Here is a 20,120-nt window from a genome sequence, read left to right as displayed (position 1 = left end):
ACACACACACACACACACACACACACACACACACACACACACACACACGAACTGTGTTTATGAATGTACTAATTCAGCCATGACATCTTTTTTTTTCAAACACAACTTGTTATACTATTCCCATACCATTGTATTTTGGTATGCATGTACTCACATGTATGACATACTCAAATGAAGAAAATATAATTGTATTAGTATTTACATTATTATTAACAGTAATTTATACATTTATGAACCATCCCTATACTGATATTAAACCTCCTTCTATCTGTATTACCTTTTCCCACACTCTGATAGACTGTTTAAAGCACAAGAAAAGGGTATCTTTAATACACGGTAGCGTGCTGAGTTCCATGAGTCTACGAACTTAGTGCACACACGAATGCTGTCAGCCAATAGAATGCGTGTACGGTATTCCATGACTACCTACTAAAAATCCTTGATTTAGTAAAGCCGTGTATTCTAAGTGTTAATAAGCGAGGGATTACACTACATTTTTGCGCCTTTTAATACTTGCGGTGATTTTTGTCTTCAACTTGATTAGGATGGATAGGATCAGGAATGAGTACATCAGAGGGACAGCACATTTTAGAGGTTTTGGAGATAAAGTCAGAGAGGCCAGACTGAGATGGTTTGGACATGTCCAGAGGAGAGATAGTGAATATATTGGTAGAAGGATGCTGAGTTTTGAACTGCCAGGCAGGAGGCCTAGAGGAAGACCAAAGAGGAGGTTTATGGATGTAGTGAAAGAGGACATGAAGGTAGTTGGTGTGAGAGAAGAGGATGCAGAAGACAGGGTTAGATGGAGGCAACTGAGAAACTTGATTGACCCTTTTATCTGCATACTGTATACTCCTTAAAGGTCAAAGTCCACCCAGATCCAGAAAAAATATGTATTTTTTGTGTAATCCTGCTAACCAATGATCAGTGAGAACAAACAATACAATAGCCTCATCTGCTTGGTGGTAAAAATGTGTGGGCTGCATTGCTTCAATGTTCTGCAGATGTTAGGCTGGTCTAGATTAGGTTAGATTCAGTTGTACACTCACTTTTTGCTGTATGTATCTGCTTTTAAACTAAAGACTCTCTTTTCATTCTAAAACAGCATATTATGTCCTGTGGTCTTGAACAGTGGTCCCCAAACCCCAAACCCAGTGCATATTGTCCGATGTCAAACAGGTCCATGGAGTAAAATAGATTGGAGACCACTGGCCTGGAGAACGAGCAGTCAGCATCTGTCTGTAACTCTTTTTATTGTTTGGTATCCAGATTGTATCTGAATGGAGCATCACATACCGTAGGCAAACTTTCCACATAAAGGTAACTAAGCAGACACTTCAGTTAGCAGAGTAAAGACAAGTTGGAAACATTTCAACTACATATATCAGATTTTTTCCAGAACTTCTTCCCTTTTGTGTGATCGCCATAATCAACAATGTCCTTCCGAAAAATAATCACATTCCAGTCTCTTTTTTGCCTAAAGCACGCTCCATTTCACTGACCTGACTTTTCACTGACATTTATTTGCTGCTCCTTCACACATGGGGGCGTGATTGTAGCTCAGAGATTCTGAATCATCAGTATTTATATATCATCCCTGAAGCTATAAAGGAATTTGACTCACAATGGATAGGAACATACAAATGTACCTTTTGTTCACGCAAACTGTTCAACTGAACAGAATGGATTGTGGAAATACAATGGTTTAAGGGAGAAAAGGGCTATCTAATGAGACATTCAAATTTTATCAGCATCTGATTTATTTATTTAGGCCCATTCACAGCCATATGTTCGTGAGATTAAAATTGATTCCCAAAAGGGTTTTCTGTACTTGCAAAATTTATTCCATAGAAAATACATTGAAATTCACTTGTCCTACCAACTCTAAAAAGAAGTTTCATGTCAAGCTGCTCACGCAGATGGTGAGGTCAAACAATGGTGGGGTCAAAAGACTCACCCTGCAGCTTTAAAATGTGCTTCTTCTTTTAGCAGGATAATCTCAGCTTGTACAGTACATGATTTTGTGGAGCTTGAGGTAGATAGCGCTTTCTTTTCTTCTACTGTGACACTTCCCTCTTGTCATTCATCTTTCTATATGCTCCATACCAAAGATGCATCTCAAAAAATTAGAATGTTCTTTTTTTCCCCAGCAATATAATTCAAACTGTGAAAATTTCAGAGTCTAGATTTATTGCACCTAAATTGAAAAATATTTGCAGAGTTTGATTTAATTTCAATAAATATGGGTTATACCTCAAAAAAAAATAAAAATTATTATAGATCAGGACTTATATTGTTGAAAAGACAAACATCAGAAAATTATGTTAATTCATGCATTCACTGGCTATCAGCCTGTGGCTCTGCTATGTGTTCTGAAAGCCCACGTTGCATTATTAATGGCACTCAGTTCATGTTTATTGTGGGGTCACGTGTCTCTCATTTTTCTCACCTATTGGGTTAAATTCAGGTGATTTACCTGTCATTTTTTTGAGATTTACCTCAATATGTTCATGCAGCCAGCAGGGTACAGAAATGTTGGCCCGCCAGGCGTTCTGGTGTCCCTGGAGCAGCAGGCCTACATGCTGCTGACGGAGCCAGAGAGGCAGACCATGACCTATTACCTGCGGGAGTACCAGGAGGGTCACATTGGAGTTGGGCCGCTGGCCATGGCTCTGTTTGAGCTCTTCAACACACATGCAAAGGTACGGCAGCTGCAGGTTGGGGCTGTCTGAGGAGTCAAGAAGAGTGGAAAAGATATGATTTTTCTGATTACGACTGTAGTCTAAAATTGTAGGAAGGCATTGTGATACACTTAGAATGTGGCCATTGCCATGATGAAAATATTTTATTGATTTTTTTGTTTCATTTCATTTACAGTTTAACGTAACAGAAGGGAAAATAACAGTTGCATGTAAAGTCAACGATCATCTACTGTACTTAGTGGATTGAATAACATGGGCCCAGAAGTAAAAGCTACATGTTAATATTATGGAAGAAATACCTGAGATGTGCTAGAGCTTAGAAATCCTTTCATTCACTCCATTGAACTAAAAGAACAAGCAGACTAAGGTCTAGGTAATTTCTTCCTTTCTGGAGTAGTTGCATTTACCAATGTATTTACCAGTCAGTCAGTCATCTTCAGATTACCACAGCTATATCCGCCACAGCGGGTCACAGGGAATGTATTTACCACTGTATTATTATTTCTTCACCAAGTCTTTCTTGCATTTTTTTAACCATATTTCATCCACTTCATCTTGCCTCACAAATTAACTGAAATTCCTCAGTTTGATGAATCTGATTTGAGAGGACTCATTGGTTGTTAGGATTCCTGCAACAGGACCCTTTATATCGTATGTGGTTTCATAAATAATAAGAGAACTTTAAACCTGTATAGTGGAGAAAGACAGATATGAAGTGAAAAAACACAAATATGCAAAAAAATTTCAATGCAAGATAACAAAAAAAACCCAAAACTGAACCATGGCCTTCTCTAATTGTACTGCATGAGTTCATTCACTTTAAAATTTCTGCAGGTATGAGTGTGAGCATGACTGTCTTTCTTTGTGGTCATGCAGTAACCCGTAATCTGGATTCCGATAAGAAGCTGAAACAATCATCTTGTCTAAAAGAAGATGGATGGATGAAAGAATGTAGAATTTGAAAAATGTAGAAAATTATATAAATACAATTAAAAATGCCACAGATAATAACTGTAAACTTAATTTCTGCTTTTTTTCCTTAATGCACTCATCCCAGTTTTGTTGTCTCTCCTCTTCCCACACTAGCTCTCCATGCTGTCTGAAGTGAGGAGTCTGGTGGCTTCACAGGATCTGGAGCTGTATGACAGGCTGGTGGTAAACCGTGACAGGGAGGCCTACCAAAACCTGCATGGAGGCCTTGGGTTGACGGGTCACTGCAGCTACACAGCCCCTGTGATGCAGAATACAGACCCATGTGTCCACGCTACGGTAGAGAATCTTATATGTGTGAAGTATTTTACAAGTGTCTCTTTTTCTTTTCACGATCCCTTTGTGTCTCTTCACCACTATAGAATGACCTCAGTGAAAAATGTATAAAATAATTAAACTAACATAGAGCAAGCGAGGGAGCATCATTGGTAACCTCATGCTGGAACATTATCAAGGTTATTTTTACTGCTGGCGAGGCATTGGAAAACAAATCTTCTTTTAAAGCGATTTCATACAAGTTAAATGCAACAAGTTCTCTAAAGTCCTCTAAAGCTGATGACCACCTTTTGGTACATTTCTATGTACAATCACATTTGCTGGTTACTCCACCTCCTCTCTGTATAGCATGTCTGTTTCCTATTTGTAATCATCAATTAAAATTGTATTTGAAAAGATATTAATTGTAACAAAAAACGACTAATACACAACAAGATCTGATGTAGTTGCAGAAACTCTGAAGCACCTTTTGCTGGGGTCAAAACGCATCTAAGGCCTCTGATTTTTAAAAGGATACTGACCTGAGGAGTAGCATTAATCTGAGCCCACATGAGTAATATAAGCATTCATAACATTATGTAAGAATAGCCCAAAAACACAACCCTACCACCACAGTGTTAAAAAGCCGATGTTTATTTTTCCTGTCTCTCCCTGTCTGACTCGTGTTCACCCATGAAATCAGCATTCAGCCTTGCTGCCGTCTCCGCTGGTGGTGGTGGAAGAAGTGGCACCAAAAGAATTGAGTGTATTTTTAGGATCTTTGCTTGGTCTACCTCTAGCAACATCCTCCTTTGCCTCTTTTTTATCACCATCTTTGGGCATTGCTGCATTTTTTTAATGATGAACCTTAAAGTTTAATCAGTATTGGGCTGACACCATGTTCCATTGAACTCTGATGTATTGTGTGTTATTGATTGACAGCTGCAATGAGACAAGGCAAACAGGCCGATATGAGCCGGAGTGGATTGGCTACAAAGAACATCCTCCTTCCGGGGACATTCAAGGCACTTATCGATTTTCATTGCAGGTTGTTACTGAACACTATGTGATTTAATGCTTAATGCCCAGCAGCCCACTGGATGTTTCTGACCCAAAACTCACATTTACCAGTCTAACAATGCTGACAAAGAATGAAAATAGACTGGAGAAAGCTAGGATCACAGGAGAATCCCACTCAGTGTATTTCACCTCAATTTATTCCTCCCAACAATCGAACCAAAAAATTGGTCTGGGACTTGCAATAGTGTGATCCAGTCATACAGATCAGGGCTGCTCTAGTAGTTTTCCACATCTATTTGGATGTTAAAACATAGCAGCTTAAGACCAGGTTAAGATATAATAGAAGGACATGTGTTAGATACTGTGCTAAATAAAAAGTAAACACACAATAATGAAAAGGTATCTTCTTCAGACTGATTTATTGGGTTCATTATTAACAAAGTCACCTGTTTTGCATTTGGAGCAGAGCTTGCTGGATAAAGTCTGACCTGTTTGTATTCAGGAAATATCATCAAAATTCTCATGACGATATTTTCCAAATGCCTGGAAGGGTTTTAGCTCTGCAGTTTATAGGGGATTCTTTGTGCGCTGACATTTGAGTTTGGAACAGACAGGAATCCCTGCAGACATTACACATAGAGCATTTTCATCACACTATCACAGTGTCAACAAACGTATGACACTTTTCACAGCAAGAAATTAGTCGTAGAGATTTCTAGATTTCTTTAGGAGAATGAATGAAGTGTGGTTTAGGGACACTGATGAGCAATCACAAGTTGATATTGATAAGTGAACTTCACAGAGTACATTCAGTGACAAGTGTGAATTTGTGACAGTGGCCTCATTCAGCCATAAATGTACTGATTCTTAATGCCAGTTTTATACAAAAAAGAATGATGATTTGAGTTTTGTTGATTTTATGGCATCTATACCAGCGGTCCCCAACCTTTTTTGCGCCACGGACCGGTTTCATCTAAGGCAATATTCTCACGGACCGGCCTTCATTTGCTCCATAATCGTTAATGACGTCAGGACAGCTGTAGTCTAATAATAAATCATCCGCAGTGGTTTTATGTAAAATGGAGACATCAACAGACAATAAACATTTTTTTCATAAATTGATAATCAACATTTCTGTAAATGAAGTAATTGTAAGAAATAATTATAATCAAAACTCGATTCAAGTGACTGCATTGATGAGGTTTATTTTGCGACTTACAATCAGTTCATTCAACGTAGGAGAAATATTGATCATTTCCAATAAAAGGATGACAAAGTCAATCAAATAATAATTACAATAATGAGAATTAGTGGTTGGGGTTCGCTGATCAATACCATTAAATCTGCAGCAGATGTCCAGTCTGGACAATATCACGAACTTTACCTGAGGATTGAACATGAATATAGCAACTCTTTTCTGACTGTTTAACTCACATTTACACTATTTCAGAATGTCTGCCAACATGTCTGTTTGTATGTCCTTGGGTCCAGGTTTCCCTCAGTTTGAGCCTCCTACATTAGCCTTCGACAGAGAGCAGCTCGTCTTTGTTGGCAGTCACACGTCTGTAGTATTAATGTATGACTGTGGCTTACATCAGTCAATAGAGACTTGATTCTGCTGGGTTGTAGTCTTCCTCTCATCCACTACCATCGGCAATCTGACTTTTAGAAATCCTAACAGATCAACATCATGTAATAATACTGTTTGAGCTTAAAGCATGGACTATTTTCCTCTGGACCCCTTTCTTGAACACTTCAGGATCACAGATGCTTCAGTTGCATCCGTCTTGTCACGGTTAGCTGTGTGGTGCTGCGATGGTAAAAATGTTAACGACATTTGCTGCAGCATCTATGAGTCTGGGTAATTGGCCGTGCTGACAGAGTCATTATGGTGTTTGTGTTTCCACAAGTCCTCAATAAAAAGATAATTGTATTTAATTGTCAGTCACTCAGTTACACAGCAGGAAACAGTCAGATTCCTGCTAGCAGTGCCAGGTTATGACACACAATTGTTTCATTAGATATTTCTACGCAATTTAGCTGCAGAATAGGGATTTAGAATACCCAACGGCTGTAATTAATATTATGTGAGCATCCTAAGAGAAAGAGTGGGGGGTGTCCGGATATCTGCATGAAGAGCTGGAGGCACACATTCATACAGCATTGTGAAAACATTCTTTGTCACGGCAGTAAATTGGATAGAAAAAAGGCAACATCCTGTACGTAATACTTGATGGTGTTAGATTGCAAGATACAAAAAAAACAAAACAAAAATACACGAATGGGACCGTCAGTAAAAAAGCTGTCAAGAGCTCTCAGGTGCCCGCTGTAGGTTGTCCATGATTCTACCCCATACAGTAGGGTGGGGAGAACCACAGCTTTATACACCAGGAGCTTGGTGTTGACCCTGAGGTCTCTGTCTTCAAAGACTCTTTTCCGGAGTCTGGCGTACGCTCCACTGGCACAGTTCAGGCAAAGGTTGACCTCAGAGTCAATATCTGCTTTGGAGAAGAGAAGGCTTCTGAGGTAGGGGAAGTGGTCAACATTTTCGAGTGTAGTGTTGTCCACGTTTATGATGGCCGGAGTAGATGGCTGGTTGGGAGGAGGTTGATGTAGCACCTGGGTCTTCTTGATGTTTACGGCCAGACCCAGGGCTCTGTATGCCTTAGCAAAGGCGTTCAAGATGCCCTGGAGGTCTTCTGCAGAATGTGCTGCAATGGCATTATCGTCCGCATACTGGAGCTCCATGATTGTGGTCGTTCTGGTCTTTGTTTTAGCTTTGAACCTGTTAAGGTCGAAGAGCTTGCCACCAGTTCTGTACCAGATTGGGATTCCCTGTGGTAGTTCTTTGCCAATGAGATGGAGTATGGCGGCCATGAAGACAGAGAACAAGGTGGGTGCAATAATGCATCCCTGCTTGACCCCTGTCTCTACAGTGAAAGGCTCAGACATGCAGCCACTGTTGTTGAGCACTGTGTAATAGTCATGTAATAGTCTCAGTATTCTGACGTATTTATCCAGGCAGCCATACCTCAGAAGGATACTCCACAGGGCCTGGCGATCCACCGTGTCAAAGGCCTTTGTCAGGTCAATGAAAGCCATGAACGAAGGCTGTTTATGCTCACGGCAATTCTCCTGGAGTTGGCGTGCTGTAAAAATCATGTCTGCAGTGCCTCTAGATGGGTGAAAACCACACTGCGATTCTGGGAGAGCTTCGTCAGACAGTGGCAGTAAGCAGTTGGCAAGACCACGGGCAAGTACTTTGCAAACTGTTGAACGGAGTGAGATGCCCCTATAGTTTCCGCAAACGGCTTTGTCCCCCTTCTTGAAAATGGTCACTATCAGAGCATCCTGAGCTCTGAGGGGAGTTCTTCTTTTTCACAGACCTTCAGAAGGAGGGCATGGAGGTGTCACTGGAGCTCTGGTCCACCTTTCTTTAGGACCTCAGCCTTTAGGACCTTGTTGTTCAGGCTCCTGATGGCATCTTGGACCTCTGCTAAAGTGGGAGGTTCACCCATGTCTTCCCTGATGGGACTCTAAGGGATGTGACTGAGGAAATCTGAGTGAGTTGTGCTGTTACAGTTGAGGAGTTCCTGAAAGTGCTCTCTCCGCCATTTGTTTATGGACTCGTTGTCCTTCAACAGCTCCTGCCCGTCCTTAGAGCGCAAGGGGTTTTGGCCGCGATGGCTTGGGCCGTAAACGGCCTTAGTAGCGCTGAAAAAGCCTCTGGTGTCACCAGAGTCTGCCAAACTCTGGATTTCCAGTGCCTTTTCTGTCCACCAGGTGTTTTTGATCTGCCTCACCCGGCTCTGGACGTCAGCCTTGGCTCTAGAGTGAGCCTGTCTCTTTGATTTGCAGGTTATGTCATTTTGCCAGACACAAAAGGTTTCCCTTTTCTTGGAGATGAGCTGATCTATCTCTGTGTCGTTCTCATCAAACCAGACCCGATGCTTTCTGGACTTGTAACCGAGAGTGGCACTGCGGGTATCAAGGATGGAAGACTTGAGCAGGCTCCAGTGTTCTTCAATGTCCTCAGGGTATTTCCTGATTGAGGCTTTCTCCAAGAGAGGCCTGAAGCAGCTGCTGAGTACTAGTTTCGTTCAGGCTCTCAAGGTTTAGTCTCTGCCGGCTCTGCTTCTTTTGCAGTCTCCTCTTCCTCTTGAGTCTGATGGCCATCGTGGATCGTATCAGGCGATCACATACACACACACACACACACACACACACACACACACACACACACACACACACACACACACACACACACACACACACACACACACACACACACACACACAGGGGCTCCTTGAAGCCCACTTTAAATACTACCACAGACACCCCAGCCTTAAATTGCCTCAAATGATTCAGTGGTTGTGGAACAAAAGGACTTTGTTTATTATATGTTGTCCTGTGAGGCAAATTACATTCATCTGGCACCTGCTTTAAATAAACTAAAGAAAGATATGCAATGTTTTTATTAAACATTTATCCCTGCAGTACTGTAATGCTTCATCCTGTTGGTTTCAGACCGATGGTTCTGTTGGTGGTTGGACAGATAAAGACCAGGAGGAGAACATCAATGCCTTACAAAACATTACACTGGTGAGTCATGAGTCACTGCTTCTTTTATCTGTCATAAAAAAAAGATTGTGTGTCTCAGACATCAGATTTGATTTAACTTTAGCTTTAACTTGGAAGACGTAAAGCTCCAAGCCCCATTAGCATGTCTTACTGAAACCATAATGTTTATTAAAAGAAAGTGTAAGATGCTCTCAGTGTAGGATTATTTATAATGCCCTGGGGTAAAACCTGAGTCTCGGGAGGGGAAGTAATACTAAAAAGGAGTCATAGATTCATTCTCATCTAAAAGGCAATACGACAATGAAATTGTAACAAAGTAGAAGGCAGTAGATCTTGAGATGTCCAAAAAGGGAGTGTTTATCATGTGGGGAGGATGAATATATCTTTGGTGAGTTTGATTACAGTCCTGGAGTTTGGATTTAGAGGTACATTTTTTAGAATAAGAAATGAGGGCACCTGCAGTGTCTCCTTGCTTGACAGGGAATACTACACCTCTTGCAACCACAATCATACGACACTATCAACGATAAGTTGTTATAAATTATAAGTTCGTTACTATAGTTTTTTCAAAGCTTCCATGTTCTTCCATGTTTAAAGTGAAGCATGCATTTTAAGGACAAGATTCATACCTCTGCCTCTGACTGGCTTATATTTGTTGTAGGTTAGGTTAGGTTAGGTTAAGGTAGGTTAAGTTAGGTTAGGTTAGGGTAGGTTAAATTAGGTTAGGTTAAGTTAGGTTAGGCTAGCTTAGGTTAGGTTATGTTAAGTTAGGTTATGTTAGGTACGTTAGGTTAGGGTAGGTTAAGTTAGATTAGGCTAGCTTAGTTTAGGTTAAGTTAGGTTAGGTTAGGTTAGGTTAGGGTAGGTTAAGTTAGGTCATAAAGGTCAATGATTGTTTAGTGTTGGGGTGAGAGTGTCAGGGTAGGCCAATCAGTACTATAGCAGGTTCAAAGCATCACTGCATCACTAAATCATTGGTCATAAGTTATAAGAAGAAGAAATACTCTTTATTGTCCCCATGGGTATCTTTTCACTCTATATTTTAAACATGGGTATAACCTGAAAGCTTTTTCATTCTGCTACTTAATAGGATGAGAGAGAAGCCCTGATGTCACCGTACATATATATTGTGACTTTCTTTCACTAACAGGCTGAATCAAAGGCTTTGAGTGGCTCTCCTCCACCCTTCATGGCTGATCCTCTCCAGCCTCAGAGCAAACTGATCAGAGAGAAGGAAATCAATCGGAAGCCATTGGTGCAGCCTGGTTGCAGCCTGCTGTTCACTGGCCCCAACCGTTTGCTCCAGGACGGCCTCCACAAGTCCCTCAAGTCTCTCCCCACAACCCAACAATCCTCACCGGCTTCATCCCACCATGCATCACTCAATTCTCTCAACCACACCTGTCCGAATTCCCCCCAGCTGTCTAACTCTGCACAGCACAACCTCCAGTTTGCTCATCACTTCCATCATCAGCACAGTCGGCCCAGTTCAGGACACCACACCTGTCCCGGGTTCCTGCACCTTCGGGACACGTCCAGCCCTCCTAAGCCAGAAGCCTCAGCGAAGCTCTCCTCTAGATCCAGTTCAATTGACAAATCCTCCATCTTGTCAAAATCTACATCCTCTTCCAAAGCAGCATCTCCCATGCCATCCCCTCATCCATCACCCTTTCCCTCCCCGTGTCCTTCCCCTTGTCCCTCCCTCATCACACCTGCCATTCTACCCTGCAGCCCCGACCGGCCCTGCTCACCTGCTCTCGCACAGAAAGTCATCATGACAGACATGAATCGACTGTCAGCAGAATCCAGACCACAGCAAAGAGGTACACATGTTTGTTTACGGTGCCTGACATTGTACAGAGTAAAGGCATTATGTCTGATGGAAGGAGCAGCTACAGAAGCAATAGGGGTCCATTCATCCATCCGTTTTCTTGTAGACGAGAGGATTGCCACCTATTGGCTGAGTAGAGTATACCAATGAGATTTGAGCTCATCGCTGGGCAACTACTTGGGTGCCTGAAGCAATTAAATGCTGAACTGAATTTTTATTGAAACTGAACTTTTACAATGATATCAGAATAGGAAAGGCTAATCAAATTTAGAAAATAAATAAATACTAAATAGAGTATTTTCCGCACTATAAGGCACACCTAAAAGCCTTTCATTTTCTCAAAAACAGACAACGCGCCTTATAATCCAGTGTGCCTTAAATACGAAAAAGGTTTTAAAATAGGCCACTCATTGAAGATGCAACATATAATCAGACATGCTTTTATAATCCTGTGTGCCTTATAATCTAGTGTGCTTTATATGTGATTTTTTTTTAAAAATAGGCCATTCATTGAAGTTGCGCCTTATAATCCAGTGTGTCTTATAGTGCGGAAAATTAAGGTACTTACAATATACAATACAAAATACTTTGAATGATGTAGATCCACTTCCTAACTACACCAAAGACAAACCTTGCAGTTGTAGCAAACATTAGAGAGGATAGTGGTGCCATTTTAACAACAATGTTTGATCATTTTAGATTCTTCATTAGTGGATTTGTGAAATAAAGCGTTGCTTTTTCTCTGTGCACAACTTGACTGAAACATTTCAGTGGAATTGTTAGTGAGTAACAATGGTAAAGGATTGAGACCAACATTCTACGGCAATGGTCCCCGGCCCATAATCTGATATGACTTAATTCTTTAAGGGGCAACATTAAATTGAACATTCCAACCTGACAAAACAAACAAAAAACAAATGTCTTTGGAAAGTTTCTTTGCGCAGAGTGAAAAAACAGAAAAATCTACGACTTCAAAGATGAAGAAAGTTGCCAAATATCAGTTTTTATGTCCATGAAAATATTGTCTCATGTTTAACGGGTCCATGGTGCAAAATAGGTCGGGAGCCACCGGTCTACCGGATTAAAGAACAGATGAATTTTCTGTTGAACAAATATCTACACTTGATTAAAAAAAAGTTATACATTTTGATATTATTAAGAAGAATTCTACCAGTTTATTAAGTGAAATATTATTATATTAAAGATCTCACATATTGGAATGTATGGTAGAAATTAACTAAATACTGAAACCAAGTTTAAACTTTATTTAGAAGTAGACATACTAATATATGATAAAATAACATTGTGATGAAATGTTGAATGTTTTTTAGAATGAAGCTGTGTGCTGCTTTCACAAACAAATAGGAGCCCTGCTGCAGTGTGTGCTGTCTCTATGAACACTAACTAACAATTCATGTGCCATCCAGGGGCCACATTGTCTCAGCTGTCAGATAGCGGCCAGACTCTCAGTGAAGACAGTGGGGTAGATATAGCCGAGGCGGGAGGACTCAGTAAAGATGGGAGCCCTCGTCCCTACAAGAACCATCAAGAACAACCAGGGGCCCACGCACCTCCTGCTGGGGCCCCCAGACAAGTAAGGATTTGCATGATGTCATAAACGGCATCAAGTTAAATGCTAAACAGCAAGGTTGACTATGGTCTTCATACTCATACCCAAAACATATGCATGCACACTTCCACAAACAAACACACACACACACACACACACACAAACCAGAGTGAGGGTGGGGGGTTCAAGATGTTTTGTTGTTGTTTTGTTCTGGGGGAGATTTAATAGAAAACAGTTGAGAAGCACTGCACCAATAGGTGATGCTCATGATGATGATGATGATGATGATAATCAATGAGAGCATTTGCATACACATATTTTGAAATATATCCACATATACAGTATGCCTATATTGATGGTGCACTGTTAAAATTTAAATGTCAAAACAATTATTACAGACGATGGTGATATTTATGAAAGGAAAGCTGTTATCAGCCAGAAGTCAAAAGATCATAAGGGCGGAGAACCTTGTCAACACATTTGCCCTGTATACAGACAGCCCCTACAACAATTCTGTATAATCATTCTAAGTGTGTTGTGGGACAAGTGCAAGAGTGTGATCAAAAACCAGAAAGTACTTATGGCTGATTTTTCGTCAGGCCTTAATAAATACTGTTCTGCAAAGAGAACAGAGAAAACGGTGAAGCTGCTCAAGGCCGGAAAAAATCGAAAGTCATTGCAGTTTGTGATGTAATCAGAGAGAAACCGTGGAAAACAATCACAAGTCAGTTTAGTTCAGTATTTGAAGCTTTATGATTAACTCCCATGGCCTTTCCGGATTAAAAGCTTTCTCACGACATGCATATTATTTGCGTTCTGCTAAATCAGCACACTGGGATACTGTGTAAGCGAATGCAAACACACACACCAACACACACACACACGCACATTGAAAATCATTTACATTATTTCCCTGCAGACTGGCTCACCACTGCCACTGCCCAGCACCACTCTGGTACGAGTGGTGAAAAAAACCAACACCCTTGGCATTGCTATAGAAGGAGGAGCCAAAACACGACAGCCGCTGCCTCGAATAGTTACCATTCAGGTGAGTCTGTGGTCGGCTTTTGGTTGGATCAGTTCCAGGTAAAAAGTTTTGGGCTGTTTTTCAGAGTCTTTACAAAATGCTGTACATGAATAGAATTTCAGGCAGTGAAAACCATCCCATCCATCTCTGTGGCTGTAGATGAGATTATCACAACCATCTCATCTACAGCCATTTATCTACATTTCAAGCAGGTACAACCCTGATGAGATTCAATTCATGACACACGAAAGACAAAACAACCATGCTTATTCGCACTCACAACAGTGCTACCACCCAGCAGAGAAATTATTAATTAATATTATACCCTTACCCTAAAAAAACTAAGCTGCACCTTTCCATTTCAGACATGCTATAAATGGGTTCTAGCCAAAGACGTACCCCCCCTACCCCCCTTCTATGAAAAGCCATCCTTGAGGAGCTTTCAGGGCTTCAGTGATTTCAATAATAATGACTTCTTTCATGTAACTCTCTTTGCAGAAAATACTGAATTTAGAAAATTATAAAATAAGAATAGGTTTTTCAGGGTTTTTTCGTGTTTGGTTATTTTTTTAATTTTTGTAGATTTGACATAATGACTGTTGTGCATTCTACTTGTCTAAAATTAAGCTTACTTTGTACGCTAACAGAACTTGCAATTGATTATTGAACTGGTGTGGATCCACTGCTGCTGCTCTGCATCAAGGAGTTCCTCATCAGACTTTTTATTGGCCGGATTACAATCATAGTGTTTATGTGTTCTTTTGTTAACTGCTATTGCAAAAAGCCTGTACATGTATTTACTACTTATGTGTGTGTGTGTGTGTGTGTGTGTGTGTGTGTGTGTGTGTGTGTGTGTGTGTGTGTGTGTGTGTGTGTGTGTGTGTGTGTGTGTGTGTGTGTGTGTGTGTGTGTGTGTGTGTGTGAGTGTCTGTGTGTGTGTGTGTGTGTGTGTGTGTGTGTGAGTGTGTGTGTGTGTGTTTGTGTGTGTGTGTGTGTGTGTGTGTGTGTGTGTGTGTGTGTGTGTGTGTGTGTGTGTGTGTGTGTGTGTGTGTGTGTGTCCGAGCCTGTACAATATATGCAATATACTGTATATACTGTACTTGCTTGAATATTTGGACTGAAAAAAAGTAATTTCCTTATGGGGATTATTAAAGTATGTATGTATGTATATATGTGTGTGTGTATATGTATGTATATATGTATGTATATATATGTGTATATATATGTATATATGTATGTATATATGTATATATATGTATATATATGTATATATATGTATATATGTATATGTATGTATGTGGGGTGGTATCTGTGTGTCATCCTCAAGCTCAGGTCTTCTACCAGAGGCCTGGGAGTCTGAGGGTTCTGCGCAGTATCTTAGCTGTTGCTAGGACTGTGCTCTTCTGGACTGAGGCTTCAGATGTTGTTCCAGGAATCTGCTGGAGCCACTCTTCCAGTTTGGGGGTCACTGCCCCAAGTATTCCTACTACCACGGGGACCACATTAATCTTAACCTTTCACATTTGTTCCAGCTGTTCTTTCAACCCTTGATATTTCTCAATCTTTTCGTGTTCCTTCTTCCTGATGTTGGCGTCAGCTGGAATCACCACATCTATCACCACTGCTCTCTTCTGCTCTTTGTCCATCACCACTATGTCCGGTTTGTTAGCCAGCAGCTGTTTGTCAGTCTGGAAGCTGAAGTCCCACAGGATCTTAGCTTTGTCATTCTCAACCACCTTCGGTGGTATGTCCCATTGGGATTTGGGTACTTGTAGTCCATACCGGGTACAGATGTTCCTGTACACTATCATAGCTACTTGGTTGTGCCTTTCCATGTAAGCTGAACTGGCGAGCATCTTACACCCTGCTACCACATGCTGGACTGTCTCTGGGGCTTCTTTACATAGCCTGCACCTTGGGTCAGATCTACTGTGGTAGATATTGGCCTCTATTGATCTTGTACTTAGGGCCTGTTCTTGTGCTGCCATGATCAGTGCCTCTGTGCTGTCTGTCAGTCCAGCTTTATTCAGCCATTGGTCGGTCTTCTTGATATCAGCCACTTCCTCTATCTGACGGTGGTACATGCCATGTAGGGGCTTGTCCCGCCATGCTGTCTCCTCCTCCTCCTCTTCCTCCTCAGGTTTCTGCTGTCTAAGGCATTCACTGAGCAGTTCATCTGTTGGGGCCATCTTCCTGATGTACTCTTGGATTTTTGATGTGTCATCCTGGACAGTGGCCCTGATGCTCACTAGTCCTCGGCCTCCCTCTTTCCGCTTAGTGTACAGCCTCAGGATGCTGGACTTGGGGTGAAACCCTCCATGCATGATGAGGAGCTTTCTAGTCTTGATATCTTTGGCTTCTATCTCCTCCTTTGGCCAGCTTATGATCCCAGCGGGGTATCTGATGACCGGCAGTGCATACATGTTGATGGCTCGGGCCTTGTTCTTGCCATTCAGCTGACTTCTCAGGACTTGCCTTACTCTCTGGAGGTATTTGGCTGTGGATGACTTCCTTGCGGCCTCCTCATGGTTGCCATTAGCCTGTGGGATTCCAAGGTATTTGTAGCTGTCCTTGATGTCTTCTATCCTGCCCCCTGGTAGGTTGACCCCTTCAGTTCTGATCATCTTGCCTGTTCTTGATACCATCCGGCCACATTTGTCTAATCCGAATGACATCCCTATGTCGTCGCTGTAGATCCTGGTGGTGTGGATCAGTGAGTCAATTTCTCGGTCATTCCTGGCATACAGCTTGATGTCATCCATGTAGAGGAGATGGCTGATTGTTGTCCCACTTTGGAATCGGTATCCGTAGCCACTCTTTTATGATGATTTGACTGGGGGGTTCAGGCCTATGCAGAATAGCAGTGGTGATAGTGCATCCCCTTGGTATATGCCGCACTTGATGTTAACTTGGGCAATTGGCTTGGAGTTAGTCTCCAGGGTTGTCTTCCACTTCCCCATTGAGTTCTTGATGAAGGCTCTTAGTGTCCTGTTGATCTTATACAGTTCCAGACATTCCAGTATCCACGTGTGTGGCATTGAGTCGTAGGCTTTCTGGTAGTCAATCCAGGTGGTGCACAAGTTGGTCTGCCTATTCTTACAGTCTCTGTGTACTGCTCTGTCCACCAGTAGCTGGTGCTTGGCGCCCCTGGTGTTACTCCCAACTCCTTTCTGTGCCCCGCTCATACATTGATCCATGTGCCTACTCATCTTAGCCGCCATGATGCCTGACAGGAGCTTCCATGTTGTACTGAGACGGCTTAGTGGCCGGTAGTTGGATAGGGTAGATTCCTTCTATGGGTCTTTCATGATCAGGACTATCCTGCCTTCAGTCAACCATTCTGGGTGCGTCCCATCCCTTAGCAGCTGGTTCATCTGTGCTGCTAGACGCTCGTGGAGTGCTGTCAGCTTCTTTAGCCAGTATGTATGGATCATATCGGGGCCCGGTGCTGACCAACTCTTCATCTTTGACACTCTTTCTTGGAAGTCTGCCGTTGAGATGGTTACTGGTTCTTGTTCTGGGAGGCAGCTGTGGTCAGTCCTCAGGTCCACTAGCCACTGGGCATCGGTGTTGTGTGATGCTTCTCTTTCCCATATGCCCTTCCAGTATTTCTCCACCTCAGCTCTTGGTGGGTCTGGCCAGATGCTATTTCCCTGCCACTGAGAGTACACCTTTGCTGGTTGAGTGGAGAAGGTCTTGTTTATTCTCCTGGCCTCAATCTCCTTGGTGTACCTCTTCAGTCGGGTAGCCAGAGCCGTTAGTCTCTGTTTGGCAGTTTTGAGTGCTTCAGGTATGCAGAGCTTGCTGTATTTCCTGGGTATCCCTTTATTCACCATGTTCCCCTTCTGTAGCTCGGCTAGCTGGCTGACTTCTCTCCGTGTCGCCTTTATCTTGGCCTCTAACCGTCTCTTCCATGGAGGGTATTGTTTGTTATGCCCTGTGTTGATCTTATATCCCAGCATCTCGAGGATTACTGTTGCTGTACTGTGGATCAGCTTGTTGGTCTCAGTTATGTTCCCTGTGGGGATGGCTCTTATTGCAGCATTCACATCTTCTAGCAGATCTTCTGAAGGTACTTGACAACTTAACTTCGGTATTTGTCGAAGGCTCCAGATTTCCATTACAGAAAAACTAAGTATCTTTAGTTCTGGCCTAATAAGTATAGCAAGCAGATCTTTCTACATTACTACACATACATGAAAAAATGTGATACTTATCTGAAATGTAATAAAAGGCTAAGCTTGTTCATATCAAAATAAATGAAAGTTGCATAATGTTTTTTATAACTAACTAATTGATTAACAGCATGAACAAATTTCCATTGGCTAATCCCCCTCATGTCTCTGCTGGCAGAGAGGAGGCTCGGCTCATAACTGTGGCCAGCTGAAGGTGGGTCAGGTCATCCTGGAGGTCGATGGCGTCTCTCTGAGAGGTCGGGAGCACAAAGACGCTGCATGGATCATTGCTGAGGCCTTCAAGACCAAAGAGAAGGATCACATTGACTTCTTAGTGGTTGAGCCAGGACTCTAGTATGAGGGCAATGCACTTCTGTGCTTCTTGGTTTTAAAAGACATTGTTTCAGTGCTTTGAAGAAAACATCTCAACTGAACCCCATAGCGTTGTCCTAAAATCATGCTCCTCCATTTATTTTCAGGGAATGGATTGGTGGAAAGAAGTCTTGGGTATTTATTGTTTTCACTCTACAGACATTTGCAAATAAAATTTAGAAAGAAAGTTATATCAATATTTTCCATGAACACCTGGCTAACATATTATCTTCATCTGTTTTCATGACTAAATAAGTTATCATCTTTTTATATTAGTTTTCAAACTTGCCATGGCAGTCATATCTACCAAGTTGGTGTGCATGCATCCGTCTTTTTATTCTTCAATCAGTCCCTCCAGGAAGTTGTGATAACATAGAGGCAACAATAACCACTATTTCAACCAAATATCATTCTTTCTGTGCAACTTAGCAATTTTGTTCATATAACTGCAAAGTATTTTCAAATTTCATCCAGTCATTAAAAAAATAGCCATCCCAACATGAATACCACAATTCTCTGGACAGTCTCTGTAGAGGCAGCATATTTAATGTGGTCATTACAGTAAGAATAATCTCTCTCTAGTTGTTATATCAATCTGATTACACTGCAAACTCAGCTGTCAATTTCAACTAAATTAATTATCATTGCCCCAAATCACATTTTATGTTATATCAAGGCACTTTACAAGAATAGCATGTCTAGACAGACATGTTTCAGTCAGTCTAACAGAGAGAGAGAGAGACAGAAACACAGACAGGGACAGGGAGAGACAGAGAGATTGACTGAACAAACAGTTCAGTCAGATTAGTCACATCTTAGTTTTGATATAAAAATGAACAAACTAAAACAAGAAAACGCTCAGTGTTCTTATTTATACATAACTGTCAATAAAACTAAAGCAATTGTGGATTAGTTTAAAGCCATAGCAAAAGATTCTATTAAATGTATATTAAAAAAAACCTGCATTTGTTCATGAAGTACAATAACTGACACATCTATGCAAAAAGTGTGTGTATGAGTTTAGAAAACAAATTCATATGTGTTCATATACTTCTAAGTATTTCTGTGAGGATAATGGTTCACCCATGGTTTTGTGAAATAATCAAATTCGGAAAGAAAAACTTGAATGGCACTGAGTAGAGCAATCCTCCACTATTATATCCTACAAAAATCATAAAAAATTGTACTAAACTGGATACATTTTAAAACTATAGAAGAAAGTAAATACCCCTTACGTCATTTGAATATTAAGGTTGTAGTCCGAGTTTCCATTTTATAACGAAACAATCACACCATATAAGTATACAGTGTGATCCAGCAGTATTATCTGGACTCACACCATAATTCACACACTTAAAGATAGTAATGCAATAAATTTCTTATTATATATTACATTATCAGAGAAAATCTGAAAAATGTCTCAAACACCGTAGTTTGTAGTAACATGAAAAAGAAAATATTTCTCTGCCTCCTTGTCAAGTTTTACACAGGTACTGCTATGAAGAAAAAATACAGTGGTACCTCTACTTATGAATGTCTCTGCTTACAAAATGTTCTACTTACGAAAAATCTCTCAGCAGAAAAATATTGCCTCTAC

General features: G+C 41.2%; 1 protein-coding gene across 1 annotated transcript in view; it reads left to right on the top strand.

Moving 5' to 3' along the window:
• LOC137592650 (whirlin-like) overlaps positions 1 to 18,700 on the top strand; it is a 64,140-nt gene extending 45,440 nt beyond the window's left edge. Inside the window, exons 6-12 of the mRNA XM_068310954.1 lie at positions 2,517 to 2,702; positions 3,789 to 3,971; positions 9,495 to 9,569; positions 10,699 to 11,371; positions 12,807 to 12,973; positions 13,869 to 13,997; positions 18,330 to 18,700. Of these exons, the coding sequence (XP_068167055.1) occupies positions 2,517 to 2,702; positions 3,789 to 3,971; positions 9,495 to 9,569; positions 10,699 to 11,371; positions 12,807 to 12,973; positions 13,869 to 13,997; positions 18,330 to 18,506 (1,590 nt within the window). The 3' untranslated portion in view covers positions 18,507 to 18,700. The remainder of the gene's footprint in view (positions 1 to 2,516; positions 2,703 to 3,788; positions 3,972 to 9,494; positions 9,570 to 10,698; positions 11,372 to 12,806; positions 12,974 to 13,868; positions 13,998 to 18,329) is intronic.
• Positions 18,701 to 20,120: the final 1,420 nt, after the last annotated feature.

This window comes from Antennarius striatus, chromosome 3, assembly GCF_040054535.1.
Source record: "Antennarius striatus isolate MH-2024 chromosome 3, ASM4005453v1, whole genome shotgun sequence".
In the NCBI taxonomy this organism is placed as follows: Eukaryota; Metazoa; Chordata; class Actinopteri; order Lophiiformes; family Antennariidae; genus Antennarius; species Antennarius striatus.
The sequence above is the reverse complement of the archived record's forward strand: the minus strand, read 5'-3'. Positions and strand labels throughout refer to the sequence as shown.